This window comes from Saccopteryx bilineata, chromosome 2, assembly GCF_036850765.1.
Source record: "Saccopteryx bilineata isolate mSacBil1 chromosome 2, mSacBil1_pri_phased_curated, whole genome shotgun sequence".
Classification (NCBI taxonomy): domain Eukaryota; kingdom Metazoa; phylum Chordata; class Mammalia; order Chiroptera; family Emballonuridae; genus Saccopteryx; species Saccopteryx bilineata.
Window position 1 is genome coordinate 329,104,352 of NC_089491.1, and position 19,943 is coordinate 329,124,294.

General features: G+C 39.5%; 1 protein-coding gene across 2 annotated transcripts; it reads right to left on the minus strand.

The window, feature by feature from the left end:
* Positions 1–412: 412 nt before the first annotated feature.
* NDUFA5 (NADH:ubiquinone oxidoreductase subunit A5) lies at positions 413–12,031 on the minus strand. 2 transcript variants are annotated; one of them, XM_066262202.1, is made up of 5 exons: positions 11,909–12,031; positions 11,626–11,670; positions 9,712–9,828; positions 3,673–3,738; positions 413–1,338 (listed from the first exon to the last, which is right to left on the minus strand). In XM_066262202.1, exons 1-5 carry the CDS (start codon positions 11,927–11,929, stop codon positions 1,237–1,239), a joined length of 351 nt encoding a protein of 116 aa, XP_066118299.1. In that variant the 5' UTR covers positions 11,930–12,031; the 3' UTR covers positions 413–1,236. The 2 variants fall into 2 exon arrangements, with proteins under 2 accessions (XP_066118299.1, XP_066118300.1); XM_066262203.1 differs by lacking the exon at positions 3,673–3,738.
* Positions 12,032–19,943: the final 7,912 nt, after the last annotated feature.

The window sequence follows — 19,943 nt, forward strand, 5'->3', positions numbered from 1 at the left end:
ATGAAATCATCGGCCATGCTGAGGCTGGCAGCCTGCCTCCACCTGGCCTCTGAGTTCGTGGCGACGCTGGGATCATGAGCATGAGTCCCTGGTCTTCTGACTCTCACCTAATGCCTTTTCCCACTTCACTGGCAGAAGCTTTCTCTCTACAGCCAGGCTGTTGAAAAGTAACTCAGTCCACTTCATTTAAAACTTATATAGCTCTATAATAAGAGATATATACAGGGAAAAAGAAAAGTACAATTTTTTCTCATTTTGAAAATTCTGAATGATTCTGCTTTGCCAGAGAGCAAAACACACACACACACATGCGCAAACACACACAAAAAAACCCAAAAGTACTCTCTTTGAAGGTAAGAAATACCACATTTAACTAAGTTTTTAGTAATGATGGGGACTTGGAAAAAAAAGGTGAGGACACCTGAAAAGTAATTTTATTCTTGTTGAACCTTAAACTTATCAATCACTTCTGTCCTTGAATAGGTTTACCTTCTGTTCGGTACCTGGCCACATTCACTGGAAACTTAGCAAAAACATTCAGTGACTCCATTGGAAGTTATGTACAACCACATAACTAAGATGTTTTTACTATAAGCCTATCCACATGCCAGATAGACTTTAGAACTCTTAATACCTCTTCTTTTATAGAAATTCTCTCTCTATCCTGAGGTAGTAGATTAGGGGCAAGAAAGCTAACTTCCTTAAATGAGATGGAAAAAAAACATTTTCCAACTATCACTGCAAATAAGAAATCTTTCATTCAAATACAAAATCAGTTACCTCACCTGTACCACAAATTCTAGTGTGACGGTTTTTGCTCTTACTACTTCACTTCAAACAGTGGCATTTGTTAAAGAAACAGTAAGTTCCTCTTCTGGTTTCTTTAGAATAAAAAAAAAATTAACTGTGTTGAAGATACTACTAAAAATATTTCACCTATCAAACATGGCCTCTGATTTGAAACACGTAGGAATTTTCCCAATTAACTTTCAAATCTTCCCAGAACCTCTATTTTAAAAAATATCATCCTTAAAATAATTTGAATGAATGCTTTAACAAAAAATGATTCACAAGTCTCTAATACCATAATTATTAGTTTTAACAAGTCTCTGAAATATGTGTGGCATCAGTTTTCTTAATTACAAATAAGATGTCAATAGTAGGGAAACATTTTTGATATAACAGAACATTTAATTATGTCAGTTTCCTTTCAACACACAAGTCATCTGATGATGGTCAGATTGGCCACTTCCACTGGCTGGCAGGAGGCTCTTCCACTAAAGGTTCCCACGGTTTCCACTGTATCATTTTTCTCGCCAGGCTTAGTTCATTTTCAGCCTGTTAAAAAATATTTTTAAAAGACCATTTGATTATACTGTTTAATAGGTATTTATCATAGCTCATAACTAAAACATAACTATTAGAGCTATTTTCATTTTAATACCTAATAAGTTGTTCTATCATCAAATGCTGAACATTATTAATTAAATTACCTTAATTGTCACAGTACACAATCACCATGAGTAAGAAAGGATAGGTTTTTATTTTTTCTATTTGGTTAGAATTTGCTATTAGAGTGTTCAAAGTTTAGCTGGTGAGTTTACAATCTTGTCTACTTTACAATTAGACTACAAATTCTTTGAGGATCAAAAGTACCAGTATGTCTCCTCATCTATGATAATGACTTTCAAAGTGTATTTTTGCCATGGCCCACAGTAAAAAACAAACTAACAAAAAAAACATTTTACTAAGGGATCCAAATGCACACTAACTCAAACAAAAAAAATATTATCCTTACCACATGTTGCGATACACTATATTTTCTACTGTATGTTGTAAGTGCTAGTCACAGGCCACCTAACTGATCTCATGACCCATGTCACGTGAGACCAGTTTGTACCCAGTGATCTAGGGAATGTAAAATACAACAGGCTCACAAAACATATTTATTGATAGAATTAGCTTCCTTAATCAGATTACACTATAGTTCCTTTTTCCTTTCAAACACAATTTATAACACATTTAACAATATATTTTAGGTATCTTATTATATCACATTTTTTCTAGAACAAGACACATTGGGTCTTGTTCTCCGGCTAACTCAGAATGCCGCTGAACACTTGTCAGTGCTCAGTCTGACAACAGCTATGATAACCTAGTTAAACGGCAACGTTTCGTTTGTGCCAGTGGTTGGAAACAGCAGCAATGGTCTCAAATGCATATAAATAATGAGTTCAACAGTAGATGAACGGAAATCTGGGGGTAGAAGGATTCACTGAGACTGAAATGAGAAAAGAGTATAAATACTGATTAAAAATATCCCTTAGGATGGCCGTTTCCCTGACTTCCTGTTGGTCTGGGTCTCTTGAAGATTGATGTGTCTCTATGCCCCCAAAGCACTGCACAGTATGGGCAGGCTGACTACCCTGAACATCACTGAAGCCAGCCAGCCCTTAGTCCGGGGTCTGGACCCAGTGGCATGTGACTCCCTCCCTCCCTTGTCTCTAGCTTCTACTGCACTATCCTTCCTCATTCCTCTCTTCCTACCCCTCTAGAAGTGGGCTGTCAAATGTGTTAGCCACTATCTACACAGGACTACTAAGTGAGCACTTGAAATGGAGCTAGTTCAAATTCAGATGTGCTGTTAAGTATAAAATACACACCAAATTTTAAAGATTTAGTATAAAAAAGAATGTAAACTATCTTTGTTACATTCTTTTTTTACTTACAAAATATATTGGGTGATATGAAACAATATCAACCTTATACTGTCCATGAAAATGTGCAGAATTACATAGCTGACTTAAAAATACTTAACGTACCCTGAGACTATAATTGCATGATTAATGTATCAACTAAAGTCATGACCAAAGTGAAATCAGGTAGAAAAGGTAGAGGAATAAGAAGGGGACAATAATAAGTTTGCAGTAAGTTCCCATCACACCAGATCTAATACCACAGTCAATATGGCAAATGGATAGAAAGACCAAGAAAATAGGCCTCTGAGTGACTGAGACCGTCTCCACCCATCACACGCTGTCTGAATGCCCATCCCCTTTAACACTGCTTCTGAATACTGTGAATACTGATGAAACACCTCCCTAATCTACAGTAATCTTCAACATTTCCTTTTATTTGTCCTTTGTTAAAAGGCAAGGAAACAAGAAAAAATTATTACATTTTTGGAAAAATATTTTTAAAATGTAAAAATTAAATGCTGAATAATTATAAGACTTGAATGAGAGGAACACGTGGGGGTGACAGAGGGAGGATTCTCTGACCAAATATAAATTTTAAAAACCTCTACATATCGCAGAAAATATTCGATTGAAGTCAAAAGGCAAAGAAAGGACTAAAAAGAAAATGTTTAGACAATATGATAAAAGATTAAGATTAGTATCTCTTTTATTTTAAAAAACACTCGAAATATATAGAAACACTAAAAGCAAATTATAGAATAAAAATATTAATAATTCATAAAACATGAAATATAAGAACATATATGTAAAGTTTAACCTTACTAGTAAGTGGGGGGGGGAATGCACAACTAAAAAATAGGCATCCTTTTCCCCAACTTATTTAAAAATTGGTTTTCCTTTCTTTCCGGAATGTCGGCTTTGTGCCTCTACACACTGTCTCTGAACTTTTGGAGCAAAACAACTTGTTCTTTACCTGCAGAATCACCTCTTCTATTTGGCCACCCTGAAGTTGGTCTTCTAATTTTTTAACATTTGTTTCCTATAATTTAAGGGAAAAAAAATTTAAACAATGGAACACAATATCTGAGTGTTTCAATATCCTATATTTTAAAACTCATATGTAAAAAATGCACTTGCTATAACAAATGTAATTACATTTTTTCTCATCATACTCTTAATAATTTTTATTATATAGGTAGAAACTCATTTCATTTATTTTATTGCTTTTCTATCTTAATATTAAAATGTATTAAACATGTGTTAACATGCTTATCAAGAGTAAGAAATAAGATGCCTAATTCAAGTCTTTCTAAAATACAGAATTTAAAATACCCCTTTATTTTCTAGGTATTGTGTACATTTCCTCTGAAACCATCAGCATTAAGAATAATAGCTACCAGTATGTTCCTGCCTCGGGCACCTGCTGGCTGACCCGGGACATCCACATGGCTTGTTTCTTCACTTCTGTCCAAGTCTTCCCTCCTGTATCATCTCCTGAGGACCGACCACTGTATTGTGGTAAGCTGAAAAATGCCCCACAAGACATCCCTGAACTAAGCCCTGGAACCAGTGCATGTTACCAAACACCTGCAGGTTTCATTAAGAATCCTGAGACAGCCTAACCAGGTGGTGGCGCAGTGGATAGAGCATTGGACTGGGATGCGGAGGACCTAGGTTCAAGACCCCGAGGTCATCAGCTTGAGCGCAGGCTCATCTGGTTTGACCAAAGCTCACCAGCTTGGACCCAAGGTCACTGGCTTGAGCAAGGGTTTACTCAGTCTGCTGAAGGCCCACAGTCAAGGCACATATGAGAAAGCAATCAATGAACAATTAAGGTGTCGCACTAAAAAAACTGATGATTGATGCTTCTCATCTCTCCTTTCCTGTCTGTCTATCCCTCTCTCTGACTCTGTCTCTGTAAAAAAAAAAAAAAAAAAAAAAAAAAAAGAATCCTGAGACAGGGAGATAGGGAGATTATCTTAGATTTTGTGAGCAGGCCCTCAGTACAATTACAGGTGTCCTTACAAAACAGAGGCAGAGGGAAATTACACATAGAAGAGGAGAGCATGACATGAGCACAGAGGCAGAGTTTGAAGGGATGTAGCCACAGGCCAAGGAAAGCCAAAAGCCACCAGAGTGGTTGTAGCAAGAAAAGAATTCTACCCTAAAGCCTCCGAAGGGAGCACAACCCTGCCAACCCTGATCTGGGCCTCTGAGACTGATCTGAGACTTCAGCTTTCAGAAATGTAATAGCATAGGTTTCTGTTGTCCTAAGCCAGCACATCCATGGCTGTCTGTCACAGCAGCCACAGGAAACTAATACATAAGTAACACCCCTCACTGCCTGGGCACACACCGCGCTCCGTTTTGTAGTCCCCTTCACTATACTATCTTCTGACATACGATGTAATGTACTTCTTCATTCACTTACTTATTTTACCTATTTGTTTTCTGCCTCCCATCTTGCAAGAGGAGGCAGGATCTTATCTGTTTGATTCATTGCCATGTAAGCACTAGCTTCCACGCCTAGAACCATATGTGGCATACAACAGGCATGCAGTGTTTCTTGAATAAATAAAAAGTGCTTGGAAAAGAGAGAGGAAAAAGCAGATGAACATGTTTGAGAAAGATTGTTTAATTCAGAATGAACTGAGCTGAGAAACCAAAAGTCAAAAATAACACCAAGAAGCTGTCACTGTCATGAGAAACCCAGGAAGGTGAAGGTTAAGAAGGCAAAGAATGTTTAAATACATATATTCAGCTCAAGAAAAGTGTGTGTTAGGAAAACAATTCAAAATTTGTCTTCCTGAAGATAAGGTAAGTTAATAATGTGACTTTTAATTACCGATGGCATAATGCCGTGGAGCTTAATAAGGTACCATGTACTACATCAGGCACGGCCAACACATGGCCCACAGGCTTGATCCGGCCTGCGTAATGAGTTTATGCGGCCCGCTATTAAATTTTTAATATTCTCTGTTACTTTAAAATCTCAGCTACTCAGAAGTGGAAGGGTCTCTAATTATTGAAAATCGAGATATTTAAGAAGATAGTGATACGCGGAAGAGAATTACACGTGTAACTAATCTAGGGTTAACTTCCAATAATTGGTTGAATGGATTCGCGATACTTCTTTATTTTTTTTAAAAATTCCATTATAAAGATTTACAACTTTTGTACTCGTCTGTACTCGATATGAACTGTTTGATGTTCAGCGGAGATGTGAAACCCACATTCTTTTAGGCGGAGTTGGCCAGTGCACACCCAAGGTCAAACATTTCGTTATTTTTCTGGTCAAGTGTGCTGAATCAACTGGCACTGTAGCATAGACAATAGCTGCAGTTGATAACTGAAAACTTGTCCAGGCTGTTTGTAAAACGAAGTAATTGTTTTATTTGCAATATAACCCCTTCAAGCTCATTCTATTAATTAAATATTGTTTCGATTGGTTGTGATACAGTTTGGATATTTATACAGTATGTAATTATATTTTTATTAAAATATATTTTTATTAAACTATTGTATATTAAATTTTTTTCACTCACATTTATTCATAAACAAATTACATAAAATTTTGTTTACTTAAACAAATCGTTTTTGTATTTAACATTTTTTAATTTTAATACTTTGTCCAGCCCGTGAAAAAAGTTTTCTTTCTAATCTGGCCTGGGGGCAAAAACTGTTGGCCATGCCTGTACTATATGCTCGCTATACACTTGCAACTGTGTTAAACACTGCACATAAATTACCTCATTCAGACCCAACAGTAGTGTTCAAGGTAGGTATTAGTATACCCAAGTTATAGATGAGGAAACTGAGACAGAAAAAATGGGCAATATGTAGTCATTCTGCAAAGGAAGTATTCAACCTGAGATGACAACTTCAGACAAGCTACAAACCAGTGCTTTCCCCCCAATATGCTATTACTACCTCCCTAGTACAATCTGAAACACTATTTCCTTCTATTTCCATTTAGTAAGAAGGCTTAGTAAATACTTTACAATCTTAACGATTTTCATCGAGACTCTGTGTGGCTCTGGGTTTAAAAATCTGATAATTTAATCAAAAACAGGAATCAGTTGTAACTATTATCTAGTGTTAGGGGTTGTTAAAAACTATTTGTATTTAGCCTTTTGGATAAACAAACATTTCTGAGGGACCTTATGTAAGGGCCAAGTACTATACTTGGTTCTGGGGACACCAGATGAAAGCAAGCATCACTCATTAGCAGCTTATAGACTAGTAGGGGAGACATAAACCACGCTGTGGTAAGTACAATGGAAGCAAGGAAGCTGTCAATCTCTACTTCGGGATGTAAGAAAAGGTTTCACAGAGAACGCAATGGATCTGGAGGGCTGAGTGTAAGAACTGTCAGACAGACAAGGTGAGGGCATTTCAGGGGGAAAAAGAACACAATAAAAGTGCATGGAAGTCATATAACTGTCAGCAGTTTGGCATTACTGAGTGCAGGGTACAAAATAGTAAATTGATAAGTTTGGGAAGATAACCTAGAGCCAGACCTTGGGGGCCTTCCATCCATGCTAAGGACTTTATCCTATAATCCAGTGGTCCCTAAACCTGGCTGTATCAAAATCATGTAGATAAAGACAGCTAGGTGAGTTTCACACAGCCAGCTCAGCATAAATGTATACATTCAGTCTTGGAAAAATATTGAACAGGAAACCATGGTAAAGTTTTTAAGCGGAAAGACACCGTGATTTACATATTAAAAAACATAGCTTTTGGCAGTGTGGGACACACGGTGATGTAGAATGGAACTCCTCACAGACCAATCAGTTAAAAAGCAATTGAAATAGCCCAAGTCAGAGAAAAGGATTTTAGAACTAATGAGTGAAAGTAGCAACAGTGAACTAGTCTCTCCAGTTGCCACTGGCCATGAGAGAAAAAAGAGAAATAAGGCAAAAGTAAAGAGAAATATAAAAATACAATTTTCTTTTTCTTCTAAGATAGAAACATGCTAAATACATTTCAGGGCTATCTAAAAGATGATAACACAATGGGAGACAAAAAAGAGAAGTAGAGAAAAAAATGATTAAAGGAGAACAAGGTTACAGAGAAGAAAAGCGGAGAAAGGACAGAACACAGAGTTGAAGACATTTACCTATGAAAAGAAAAGAAAGGATTTCTTATGCTGTGATGGGGGAAAATACACAAGTCCATTTTCCTTAAGGAAAATCAAAAGAAATGTTAATTTCCCCCTTAGAGACTTTAATCTGTAAGTTAATTCCAGAATTAACAAGAATGAAAGTTCCAAATCAAATCGCATTGTTTTGTTGTATTCCTAAGGAAAATATAAAAATGCTATTGGACTACAGTGTTTTGTAATCTAGAAAAAATACCTTAGTCCACTTATTGTATATATATCAATTACTTTTGGAGTTTAGAAACACGTTTCAGATAATTACAAAAGTCCATGATATAACTGCTAGTGTGGAAATATGAAAATACTGCAATATAATTTGGTATAAAAGAATTAATAAAAGTCTACTGCAGACTCTTTGATTGGGAACCTTTTACAACTAACACAAACTTGTATTAGTCCGTTTTGGCTCCCTCACAAAATATCGATTGGGTGGTTTAAGCAAAAGAAAAAATGTATTTTTTCACAGTTCTGGAGACTGGAAATCCAAGATCAAGGTCCGGCAGGGTAGGTTTCTTGAGAGCGCTATCTTTCTAGCTTGCAGACTGCCACCTTCTCACTGTGTTCTCACATGGCAGAGAGCATAAGCCCTCTGGTGTCTCTTCTTCTTAGGACACTAATTTACTGGATCAGGGTACCAGTCTTATGACCTCATTAACTTGATTACTTCCATTGAGGTTCCAGCCACATGGGGGATTAAGGCTTCAACATATACATTTTGAGAGGGCATAAACATTCAGTCCTTAACAACTGCTCAATAAAAGTTTTGGTAGAGACACAGACAACAGTGTGGGGATTATAGGAGGGAAAGGGGGTGGAGGGAGGTGACGGAGGGAAGAGGGAATAAATGGTGAGGGAAGGGGACTTGACTTGGGGTGGTGAACACAATACTATATACCGATGATGTATTGTAGAACTACGCACCTGAGACCTGTATAATTTTATTAACCAATGTGGCCCCAATAAATTCAATAAAAATTTTTTTTAATAAAAATAAGTTTTGGTAGTCACGTGACTAATTTTGTCCTCTTCATTTTTGCAACACAGCACTTTTAAAAAACTATTTCTGACAGTTTTCTTTAAAGACAACACTTTGTCTTGCTTTCATTCTTCTCTACTCTAAAACGAAAGAAAAGAGATGAAGACTGGGCCCTGGCCGGTTGGCTCAGTGGTAGAGTGTTGGCCTGGCGTGCAGAAGTCCCGGGTTCGATTCCCGGCCAGGGCACACAGGAGAGGCGCCCATCTGCTTCTCCACCCCTACCCCTCTCCTTCCTCTCTGTCTCTTTCTTCCCCTCCCGCAGCGAGGCTCCATTGGAGCAAAGATGGCCCGGGAGCTGGGGATGGCTCATTGGCCTCTGCCCCAGGTGCTGGAGTGGCTCTGGTCGAGACAGAGCATCGCCCCCTGGTGGGCAGAGCGTTGCCCCCTGGTGAGCGTGCTGGGTGGATCCCGGTCGGGCGCATGTGGGAGTCTGTCTGACTGTCTCTCCCCGTTTCCAGCTTCAGAAAAAAAAAAAAAAAAAAAGAGATGAAGATTGATATAGTTACAGACAAAAAAATAAAAGAGCAATAAAGGACCAGATAAGGGAGAGAAGTAAAAGAAACAGCTACAGTGGTTAACTTAGGGAAAGGACGTGAGCTTATTCTTTTACTCCAGAATTTCATCAGGCCTTGCATATAGAAAGCACTCAATAAACTGGAGTTTGATGAATGAAAGGGAGAAAGACTGGAAGACAAGCATGGAAGGAAGGAAAATAGAAATAAGAGGAAAGTGGGTCAAATAAGCGACTGAATTGTTAAATATTGCATTGGATACCGTAAATCAGAGAAAACCAGATGAAGTCAGCTACTTACCGCTTTAACCATATCCAGCCTCTCACTTGTAATCTGTTCTGTGTATTTTCTATATGCTGCATTTTTAGGGATTTGCTCAAGAACATCAAGAATCTTTGTGTACAATATTCTTAGTCTCTGAAACGACAAGTTTTCATTTAAAAATGCCACCCAAGATTTAATGGAACACTTTAAAACGTCTCACAGTTTTTTTAAAAAAAATTAAGGGACTCATTACTGTTTTTTTTAAAGGCATTTAACCTCTTGCTGTAATTTCTTCATGTCTGTGCCCTCTTTTACAATTTAAGAAAAATAAATTTTCCCTTATTATTTATATAGGATTTGAAATTTAATTGTACAAAATTGATAGGCATGTACATGGTGTGTGCACAAGCGCGCGTGCGCGCACACACACACACACACACACACACACACACAGAAGTGGGGACAGGAGAAATAACCAGAAAGGGAGGAGGCAAAAGGAGCAGAGTGAACAACAGGAGGTGCCCTGAAGCACAGGAAAGAAAGCGCTTGATGGAGACAGTGCTATAGGATCAACTAAGCTGAGAAATGCAATATGGTCACTGGAGTTAGCTTCACCGAGATCACAGTGACCTTGAAAAGAAAAGAGCAGTCTGGCCAAGCCTGACTGGAGTGTGTTCAAAGGGGAAAAAGAGAAAATGGATAATATGGACATTTTAACAATGCTAATTCTTCCTCTCCATGAACATGGTATATGTGTACAGGTGTTTTACCTCCTTGGTTAAATTTATGATGGTTGCCAGTGGGGAGAGGGGACTGGAGGATTAGATGAGAAAGATGAAGGGATTAAGAAGTACAAATTAGTTACAGGGACCTCAAGCACTGCATAGGGAATACAGTCAATAGTACTGTAATAACTGTGTACAGTGCCAAGTGGGTACTGGAAAAATTGGCAGAAACACACTGTCAAGTACATGATTAACCACTGTGCTGTACACCTGAAACTAAAAATGTCTATATACTGAACGTAAAATGTAATTGAAAATAAAAAATTTTGGCCCTGGCCGGTTGGCTCAGTGGTAGAGCATCGGCCTGGCATGCAGGAGTCTCGGGTTCGATTCCCGGCCAGGGCACACAGGAGAGGCGCCCATCTGCTTCTCCACCCCTCCCCCTCTCCTTCCTCTCTGTCTCTCTCTTCCCCTCCCGCAGCCAAGGCTCCATTGGAGCAAAGATGGCCTGGGCGCTGGGGATGGCTCCTTGGCCTCTGCCCCAGGCGCTAGAGTGGCTCTGGTTGCAACAGAGTGATGCCCCAGATGGGAGAGCATCGTCCCCTGGTGGGCGTGCTGGGTGGATCCCAGTCAGGCGCATGCGGGAGTCTGACTGCCTCCCTGTTTTCCAATCTCAGAAAAATACAAATAAATAAATAAATAATTTTAATAAGATAAGTTAAAAAAGAAACTGGGAGACTGTTGAGCACAGATAAGGAGTCGTCTGTAATGGGAAAGAGAGAAGTGTGTGGTACCCGGCGGGAGGAAAAGGACCGCAGGATATTTTGTGCGGTTTTTGTTGGCGGTGGTTTGTTTAGCTGAAGCGTGCCTGGATCCTAAAGGGAAACACCGACGAGAAGGGAAAACTGACGACAAGGGGTGTGCGGCATCTCGGGCAGCTGGGGGGGGGGGGGGTGAGAAACGGAGGCAGGTTTGGGAGGACACGAACATCAACAGTGGGAGTGAACCCGCGAGAACGCCACACACAAAAAAGTCAAAAGACATGTGGCTGGAGAAAGCGGTCATGACAAGGGGTATAAAAAAGCGGCGCCCGATCAAGAAGGTAGATACAGCTCCCATCGCGAGAGCTGGCGATGGGCTGTCACTCCGGGCTGCAAACACTGCGCCCGGACCACCTGCGACCAGAAAGGTGACCTCTGCGGCGGAGAAGGAAGGGGGCGCCTACCTCGTGCGGACTCTCACTGACAGCCAATCCCACGAGGCCGGTAGTCTGTTCAAACACAAAACAAATCTATGCTGTTTACACCGCGGCGCGTCCCGCTCGCCCAGAAACAACTGCAGGCTGGCACCTGCCTCCCAGCGTGCGCGTCTGGGACTTTCTCCTGCCCCTGAAGGCAGCGCAGATCGAGCGCCCCGCAGCCCCGCCACGCCCGCGCCAGTTCCCGCCACCCGCCGCGGGATGAGGGGCTGACAGTCTAACTCCCACCGGTGACCTCCACTCGCCTCACCTTCTTCAGCAGGCCCGCCATGACAGCGCCGCGAGCCGGGGACGCGCGGGCCTCTGGGAGCCTCTTTCAGACCCGCTCAATCCACCGCCGAGGTCGCCACTCCGTCGCCTTGGAAACAGCTTGGCTCCTCCCCCTCAGGGTCTCCACCCGGGAAACGCTCTGCCCCGCCCATTCCAGAGGCAGAAATTGACGCACGCACGCGCAATTCAGTACGCTAGCGTCTACTCTAGTCATTTGGGGAAAGGGATGTGTGTTAGGAGTCCTAAGCTACTGTTCCTGTCCCCTCCACCGCCGATGGATTGCCCACAGGTGGAGGGAAATACCTGTACTCCAAGCTACCAAAATTTCAGACGTAGTCATTCTGGGAACCTGCACTCTGCTTAACCTTAAGCGAGTTCTTTGGTGTCCCTTCCACGGTGTAGCCTGCAGTAAAATGAGGGTGGGCGTGAAGCTACAAGTGATCTGTAAACTGCAGAGGTAATTCGTACAAGTATACCTCTAGTCTCAGAATTTTGAGGAGAGCACTATGCAGTATGCAGTGGCGTTTCCCATCGCAACCCCTTACTTCTCCATTTCACTCACTGAAGCACGATCTCTCATTTCCCAGGTGAAGTGACACCAGACCACTTTTCTCCACTTACCTCTGCAAACTTTTATAAAGCACAGGTTAGTTACTGGGACATAATTTGTAAGACAGGACCTCACATCTAGGAATTTACAGAACAACGACGAAGACAGGCATTAGTAAGTGTGATGTTCCGAAAGAGGTTTGTACCAAATGTAATGGTAGCAGGGAAGAGGAACTAACCAAAAATTGTGGGTGCCTGGAATTAAAGAAGGCATTTACTAAAAAGTTACTGAGAGAAAAGTACAAAACTGAACACATATTTAAAGAAATATATATATATTCTGAGTAGCAAAAGTCATAAATAGTGAAACAACCCACTTAATGAGAGAAGATATTTCAACCAGGTATATAATCACCAAAATATAACTAGTGCCTAAAATATATAAGAATTTCTATAAATCAGTAGGAAAGGAACAGAACATGTCTTCCACCATCTATTCCTGCCTTCTTGTCTGGAATATATTAAATGAGTTAACATGTAAAGTACCTGGCTCCGTGCATGGAACAAAGTACCATGCACATGACTGCTATTAAATTTTATTTTATTTTATTTTATTTTTAATGTGAGAGGAGGGGAGATAATGAGGCAGACTCCAGCATGCACCCCAACCAACCAGGATCCATCCAGCAAACCCTGTCTGGGGTAGATGCTCCAATCAACTGAGATATTTTTAGCACCTGATGCAGACATGCTTGGACCAACAGACCCATCCTCAGGGCCCAGGGCAAATTCTTGAACCATTTGAGCCACTGGCTGCGGGAGGGGGAGAGGGAGAGAAGGAGGAGAGGTCTGAGGGAGAGAAATAGATAGTTGCTTCTCCTGTGTGCTCTGACTGGTATCAAACCCAGGACGTCCATACACAAGGCCAACCCTCGATCCACTGAGCCACTAGACATGACTGCTATTAATTTTTAATTTTGGTATTATTATTCTCAGCCTAGTGTGTAGAATAATTCTTTTAGAAAGTACTCTGCTCAAAACTCACCCATAACTTTTCACTAGAAGTGTGAAAGCCAAAGTCCTTACATCCACCCATAAGGTTCTGCACGAGATTGCCCCCTCTGCCCCTCACCTCTAAGAGCTAACCTCCTGTTCTCCTTCTCCTGCTCAGGTACCTGCTCTTCTAACCCCTTTCTTTTTTTTTCCTTTATATTTATTTATTTTTATTAATTTTAATGGGGTGACATTGATAAATCAGGGTACATATGTTCAGAGAAAACAGCACTAGGTTATTTTGACATTTGATTATGCTGCATTCCCATCACCCAAAGTGAAATTGTCTTCTGTCACCTTCTAACTGGTTTTCTTTGTGGCCCTCCCCTCCCTCAACCCCCTCCCTCTCCTCTCCCCCCCATAACCCCCACACTCTTGTCCATGTCTCTGAGTCTCATTTTTATGTCCCACCTATGTATGGAATCATATAGTTCTTACTTTTTTCTGATTTAATTATTTTGCTCAGTATAATGTTATCAAGGTCTATTCATCTTGTTGTAAATGATCTGATGTTATCATTTTTTATGGCTGAGTAGTATTCTATAGTATATATGTACCAAAGCTTTTTAATCCATTCTTCCACTGACGGACACTTGGGCTGTTTCCAGATCTTCACTATTGTGAACAATGCTGCCATAAACATGGGGGTGCATTTCTCCTTTTGAAACAGCGCTATGGTGTTCTTGGGGTATATTCCTAAAAGTGGGATAGCTTGGTCAGAGGGAGCTCGATTTTTAATTTTTTGAAAAATCTCCATACTGTTTTCCACAGTGGCTGCACCAGTCTGCATTCCCACCAGCAGTGCAGGAAGGAGGGTTCCCTTTTCTCCACATCCTCGCCAGCACTTACTCTGTGTTGTTTTGTTGATGAGCACCATTCTGACTGGTGTGAGGTGATATCTCATTGTGATTTTAATTTGCATTACTCTAATGATTAGTGATGTTGAGCATTTTTTCATATGCCTGTTGGCCATCTGTATGTCCTCCAAATGGAGAAGTGTCTATTCATTTCTTTCGCCCATTTTTTAATTGGATTGTTTGTCTTCCTGGTGTTGAGTTTTACAAGTTCTTTATAAATTTTGGTTATTAACCTCTTATCAGATGTATTGTCAAATATGTTCTCCCATTGTGTAGTTTGTCTTTTTATTGTTTTTATTGTCTTTAGCTGCGCAAAAGCTTTTTATATAGTTTGATATAGTCCCATTTGTTTATCCTGTCTTTTATTTCACTTGCCCGTGGAGATAAATCGGCAAATATATTGCTGCAAGAGATGTCAGAGAGCATACTGCCTATGTTTTCTTCTAAGAGGCTTGTGGTTTTATGGCTTAAATTTAACTCTTTTATCCATTTTGAGTTTTTTTGGTGAATGGTGTAAGTTGGTGGTCTAGTTTCATTTCTTTGCAGGTAGCTGTCCAATTTTACAAACACCATTTGTTGAAGAGGCTGTCTTTACTCCATTGTATGCTCTTACCTCCTTTGTCAAATATCAGTTGTCCATAAAGGTGTGGGTTTATTTCTGGGTTCTCTGATCTGTTCCATTGATCTATATGCCTGTTCTTCTGCCAGTACCAGGCTGTTTTGAGCACAATGGCCTTGTAGTATAACTTGATATCAGGAAGTGTGATACCTCCCACTTTATTCTTTCTTTACAAGATTGCTGAGGCTATTCCTGTTCTCTTTTGTTTCCAAATAAATTTTTGGAATATGTGTTCTATATCTTTGAAGTAGGTCATTGGTATTTTAATTGGTATTGCATTAAATTTATAAATTGCTTTGGGTAATATAGACATTTTAATGATGTTTATTCTTCCTAACCATGAGCACGGTATATGCTTACACTTGTTTATATCTTCCCTGATTTCTTTTATCAATGTTTTATAATTTTCTGAGTACAGGTCTTTAATCTCCCTGGTTAAATTTATTCCTAGGTACTTTATTTTTTTAGTTGCAATGGTGAAGGTGATTGCTTCCTTAATTTTTCTTCCCGACAGTTCATTCTTAGGGTATAAAAATGCCTCTGATTTCTGAGTATTAATTTTATATCCTGCCACCTTGCTGAATTAATTTATCAGGTCCAGTAGTTTTTGACTGAGACTTTAGTGTTTTCTATATACAATATCATATCATCAGCAAATAATGATAGTTTTACTTATCTTTTCCAATTTGGATGCTTTTTATTCCTTGTCTGATTGCTGTGGCTAGGACTTCCAGAACTATGTTGAATAAGAGTGGTGAAAGGGGGCACCCCTGTCTTGTTCCTGATCTTAAGGGGATTGCTTTTAATTTTTGCCCATTAAGTATGATGTTGGCTGTGGGTTTGTCATAGATGGCCTTTGTCATGTTGAGGTATGTTCCCTGTATTCCCACTTTGCTGAGCGTTTTGATCATGCATGGGTGCTGCATTGTATCAAATGCTTTTTCTGCACCATTGAAATTATCATGTGGTTTTTCTCCTTCCTTTTGTTTATGTGATGAATCACATTGATTGATTTGTAAATATTGTACCAGCCTTGCCTCCAAAGAATAAATCCCACTTGATCATGGTGTATAATTTTTTTCATATATTGCTGGATCCGGTTTGCTAATATTTTGTTGAGGATTTTAATATCTAAATTCATCAGGGATATTGGCCTATAGTTTTCTTTCTTTGTGTTGTCTTTGCCTGGTTTTGGAATCAGAATTATGCTCACCTCATAAAAGGAGCTTGGAAGTCTTCCTTCCTCTTGAATTTTTTGAAATAGCTTGAGAAGGATAGGAGTTACTTCTTCTTTGAATATTTGGTAGAATTCACTTGTGAAGCCATCAGGCCCAAGACTTTTCTTTTTTTGGGAGTTTTTTGATAACTGTTTCTGCCGGGGTCCAGCCCCGGGGGGAATCCAGGGGTCCCACAGGAGGAGACGGCATTGGCGAAAATCGAGTGAGAGAGCCGAATTCTTTTCTTTCTCTTTATTCTCTGGTTAGCATTTACTGCCAGGCATCTCTGCTAAATGCTGGTCTAGCTTCCTTTTTATGCACACACACTAAGTTACAATCACATGGTATTTTGAATACATCATTGTTTTAGTTTCACTGTGGTTACATATTTTTAGATAACAGTTAATTCATATCTATAAACTACAAATCAGGTGGTAAGTTATTCAAAGTACAGTTATACAATAACTTGAATAGTAATAACAATATTGGTACAAACTTCTAAAAGATTAGTACTAATTAATAACTCTATTTTACTGTTGTTGTGAGTCGAGGGCGCAGAAAGAGATAGCAGACGAAATCATCAAGGACTAGCAAAAGGACCACCACTTGCTCAGGCAAATGGCCTTGAGTTCATGCAGTGTCCTAATTCTTTTCCCACAAGACTACAAAAGGCTTGCTATTTAAGAAACTAACAAAGTATTAGGAGTAACTTTTACTTAAAGATACATAGAGTGCATCTGCAAGATAGCTAGTAACAACATAATATCAGAAGGCATTAGTTGCTACTGCTGCTATGAATCCCACCACATTCCTCTCCTTATTCTTGGAAAATACAAAAATCTCATGAGAATGTTTTACTGAGAAAAGCCCAGCAACTGCCTTCAGTGACAAAACAAGTCTTTTAACAAAACATTCTTTACTTGCCAGCTGCGTTCCTATCCAAGGCCATGCAACAGGCCACTCCACTCCACTTTACCTAAGATTCTAATGTCTAGTTAAACTTTATTCATTTACTATATTCATACACTAGTTAAGTTCTAACTTTATTCTTTCTAACATGATTAATAAGAAGAAATTCTCCTACAAACTTAACCCTTTATGAGGGATATCATAGCCAGCCTCTTATGTTTATGAGCCCAGTTCAAGGGGCTTACAGGCTTTTCTGCGGAACTTACATCTTCTGTCTCATTTCCAAAGAAATTACTAGAAATCTACAGGGAAAGCACGGTACTATTATCCCTGTGCTACAAATAATAGCACACACCCAGAAAAGGGAGGATATAAGGCCAGATTAATTCAAAAAGGTCAAAGGGGGAAGTATCGTTGTGCCTTTCCTTTGCGGTGACTTTGTCACCCCGCAGCCATTGGTCTTCACTGCAGTGACTTTCTCACCCCACAGCCATTGGTCTTCTCTGCTGTGACTTTGTCAATCAGCAGTTTTTGATCTTCTTCTGCTGTGACCTTGTCAGCCAGCAGTTGTGGGTCTTCTCCTGCTGTGACCTTGTCAGCCAGCAGTTGTTGAGCGGCTCCCGACATGTTTCAATCTCATTTGTTGTAATCAGTCTGTTTAGGTTTTCTGATTCTTCCAGATTAATTTTTGGAAGAATATATGTTTCAAGAAATTTGTTCATTTCATTTAGGTTGTCTAGTTTTTTGGCATACAGTTCTTCATAGTATTTTCTTACAATATTTTGTATTTCTGTTGTGTCAGTTGTTATTTCTTCACTCTCATTTCTAACTTTATTTATTTGAGTCCTCCTCTTTTTTTCTTGGTGAGTCTAGTTAAAGGTTCATCGATCTTGTTTAACTTTTCAAAGAACCAGCTTCTGGTTTCATTGATCCTCTGTATTGTTTCTTTAGCCTCTATGTCATTTATTTCTGCTCTGATCTTTATTATTTCCTTCCTTCTACTACCTCTGGGCTTTACTTGCTCTTCTTTTTCTAGTTCTGTTAGATGCAGGGTCAAGTTGTTTATTTGAGCTTTTTCTAGCTTTTTTTAAGGTGTGCCTGTAATGCTATGAACTTCCCTCTCAGGACTGCTTTTCCTGTGTCCCATAAATTTTGAGTTGATGTATTCTCATTATTGTTCGTTTCTAGGCATATTTTTTATTTCTTTTTTGATCTCATTGTTAACCCATTCATTATTTAATAACACGCTATTTAGTTTCCAAGTGTTTAAGTATTTGTCAGGTTTTCTGTTGCAGTTGATTTCTAGTTTCATGCCATTGTGATCAGAGAAAGTGCTCAATATGATTTCAATCTTCTTAAATTTGTTGAGGCTGCTTTTGTGCCCTAACATGTGGTCTATCCTAGAGAATGTACCATGACTCTTGAAAAGAATGTATATTCTGCTGCTTTGGGGTTGTAATGTCAGTAGCTGCAGCTACCATCACAGCCGCCTGGCCCATGAAGGTTCGCATTGGATTCGGACAGTCGGTAAAGAAACAACAGAGCCAAAAACTGGTGGGCCATCATCTTTAATTCTAGCTTGCACCCAGCGGGCAAGTAAAACACACACTGGGCTCCAAAACCCACTCACATTCAGTGCTCATGAAGCTACTGACTTATCCGAGTTTCCTAGAATCAAAGGTTTCTAGCTCACCAGCCTTATTCACCTCTGTTCCCTATCTCCTTCATTCTCCATGCACTAACTCTGCACAAACTGGCTTCTCACTCAACACTCCACCATCATGGCTGCTTCTCCTGGCCTCCTCCACGTGGCCTCTCTCTGCTCTCCTCTCTGCTCTCTCCTCTAATATTAATCTCAGGAACCAAGAGAGCAAGCTTCTGTTCTGCCCCCATTTTATAGTGTAGAAATCAAAACCTTTAATCTGATATACAAAATAGAGAAGTCTCTAATACAAAGTCACCTATTTGAGGCATGATGGGATTGTACCACCTGACATCAAAAAGGGTGGGAAAGTCTTAATCTCAAAACCAAGCCCCAGGCTACAAGGATTCTGCTTGCCCAAAGCCTGCCCCCAACACACATTAATATCACCTGGGTGACAGCTTCCATGTGGGCAGTGCCATCTTTAACAAAGTGAGCATAATATATTTTATCTGCCCAACAGGGGAGAAAGGTTCTGAAGATATCTATTAAATCAAGTTGATCTAGTGTGTCCTTTAAGTCTGCTGTTTCTTTGTTAATTTTCTTTCTTGAGAATCTATCTAGTGATGTTAGTTGGGTATTGAAATCTCCTACTATTATAGTATTGCTGCTGATCTTGCCCTTTAAATATATCAAAGTCTGTTTTATAGATTTAGGTGCTCCTATGTTAGGTGTGTAGATATTTATAACGGTTATATCTTCCCTTTATCATTATGTAATGACCCTCTTTATCTCTTACTGTAGCCTTAGTTTTAAAGACCATTTTGTCTGATATAAGTGTTGCTAACCCAGCTTTTTTTTCATTTCCATTTGCTTGAAATATTTTTTTCCATCCTTTTATCTTCAGTCTATGTGCATCTTTTGTTTTAAGGTGTGTCTTTTGTAGATAGCATGGGTATAGGTTCTGATTTCTTATCCACGCAGTTACTCTATGTCTTTTGATTGAATCATTTAATCCATTTATGTTTAAAGTTATTATTGATATGTAGTTGTTTATTGCCATTTTATTCTTAAAACTGTGTTCTTCTTTTGCTATATTCTTTTTCCCCTTTGATCTGTTTACAACAGGCCCCTTAGCATTTCTTGCAGTATTGGTTTGGTTGTAGTGA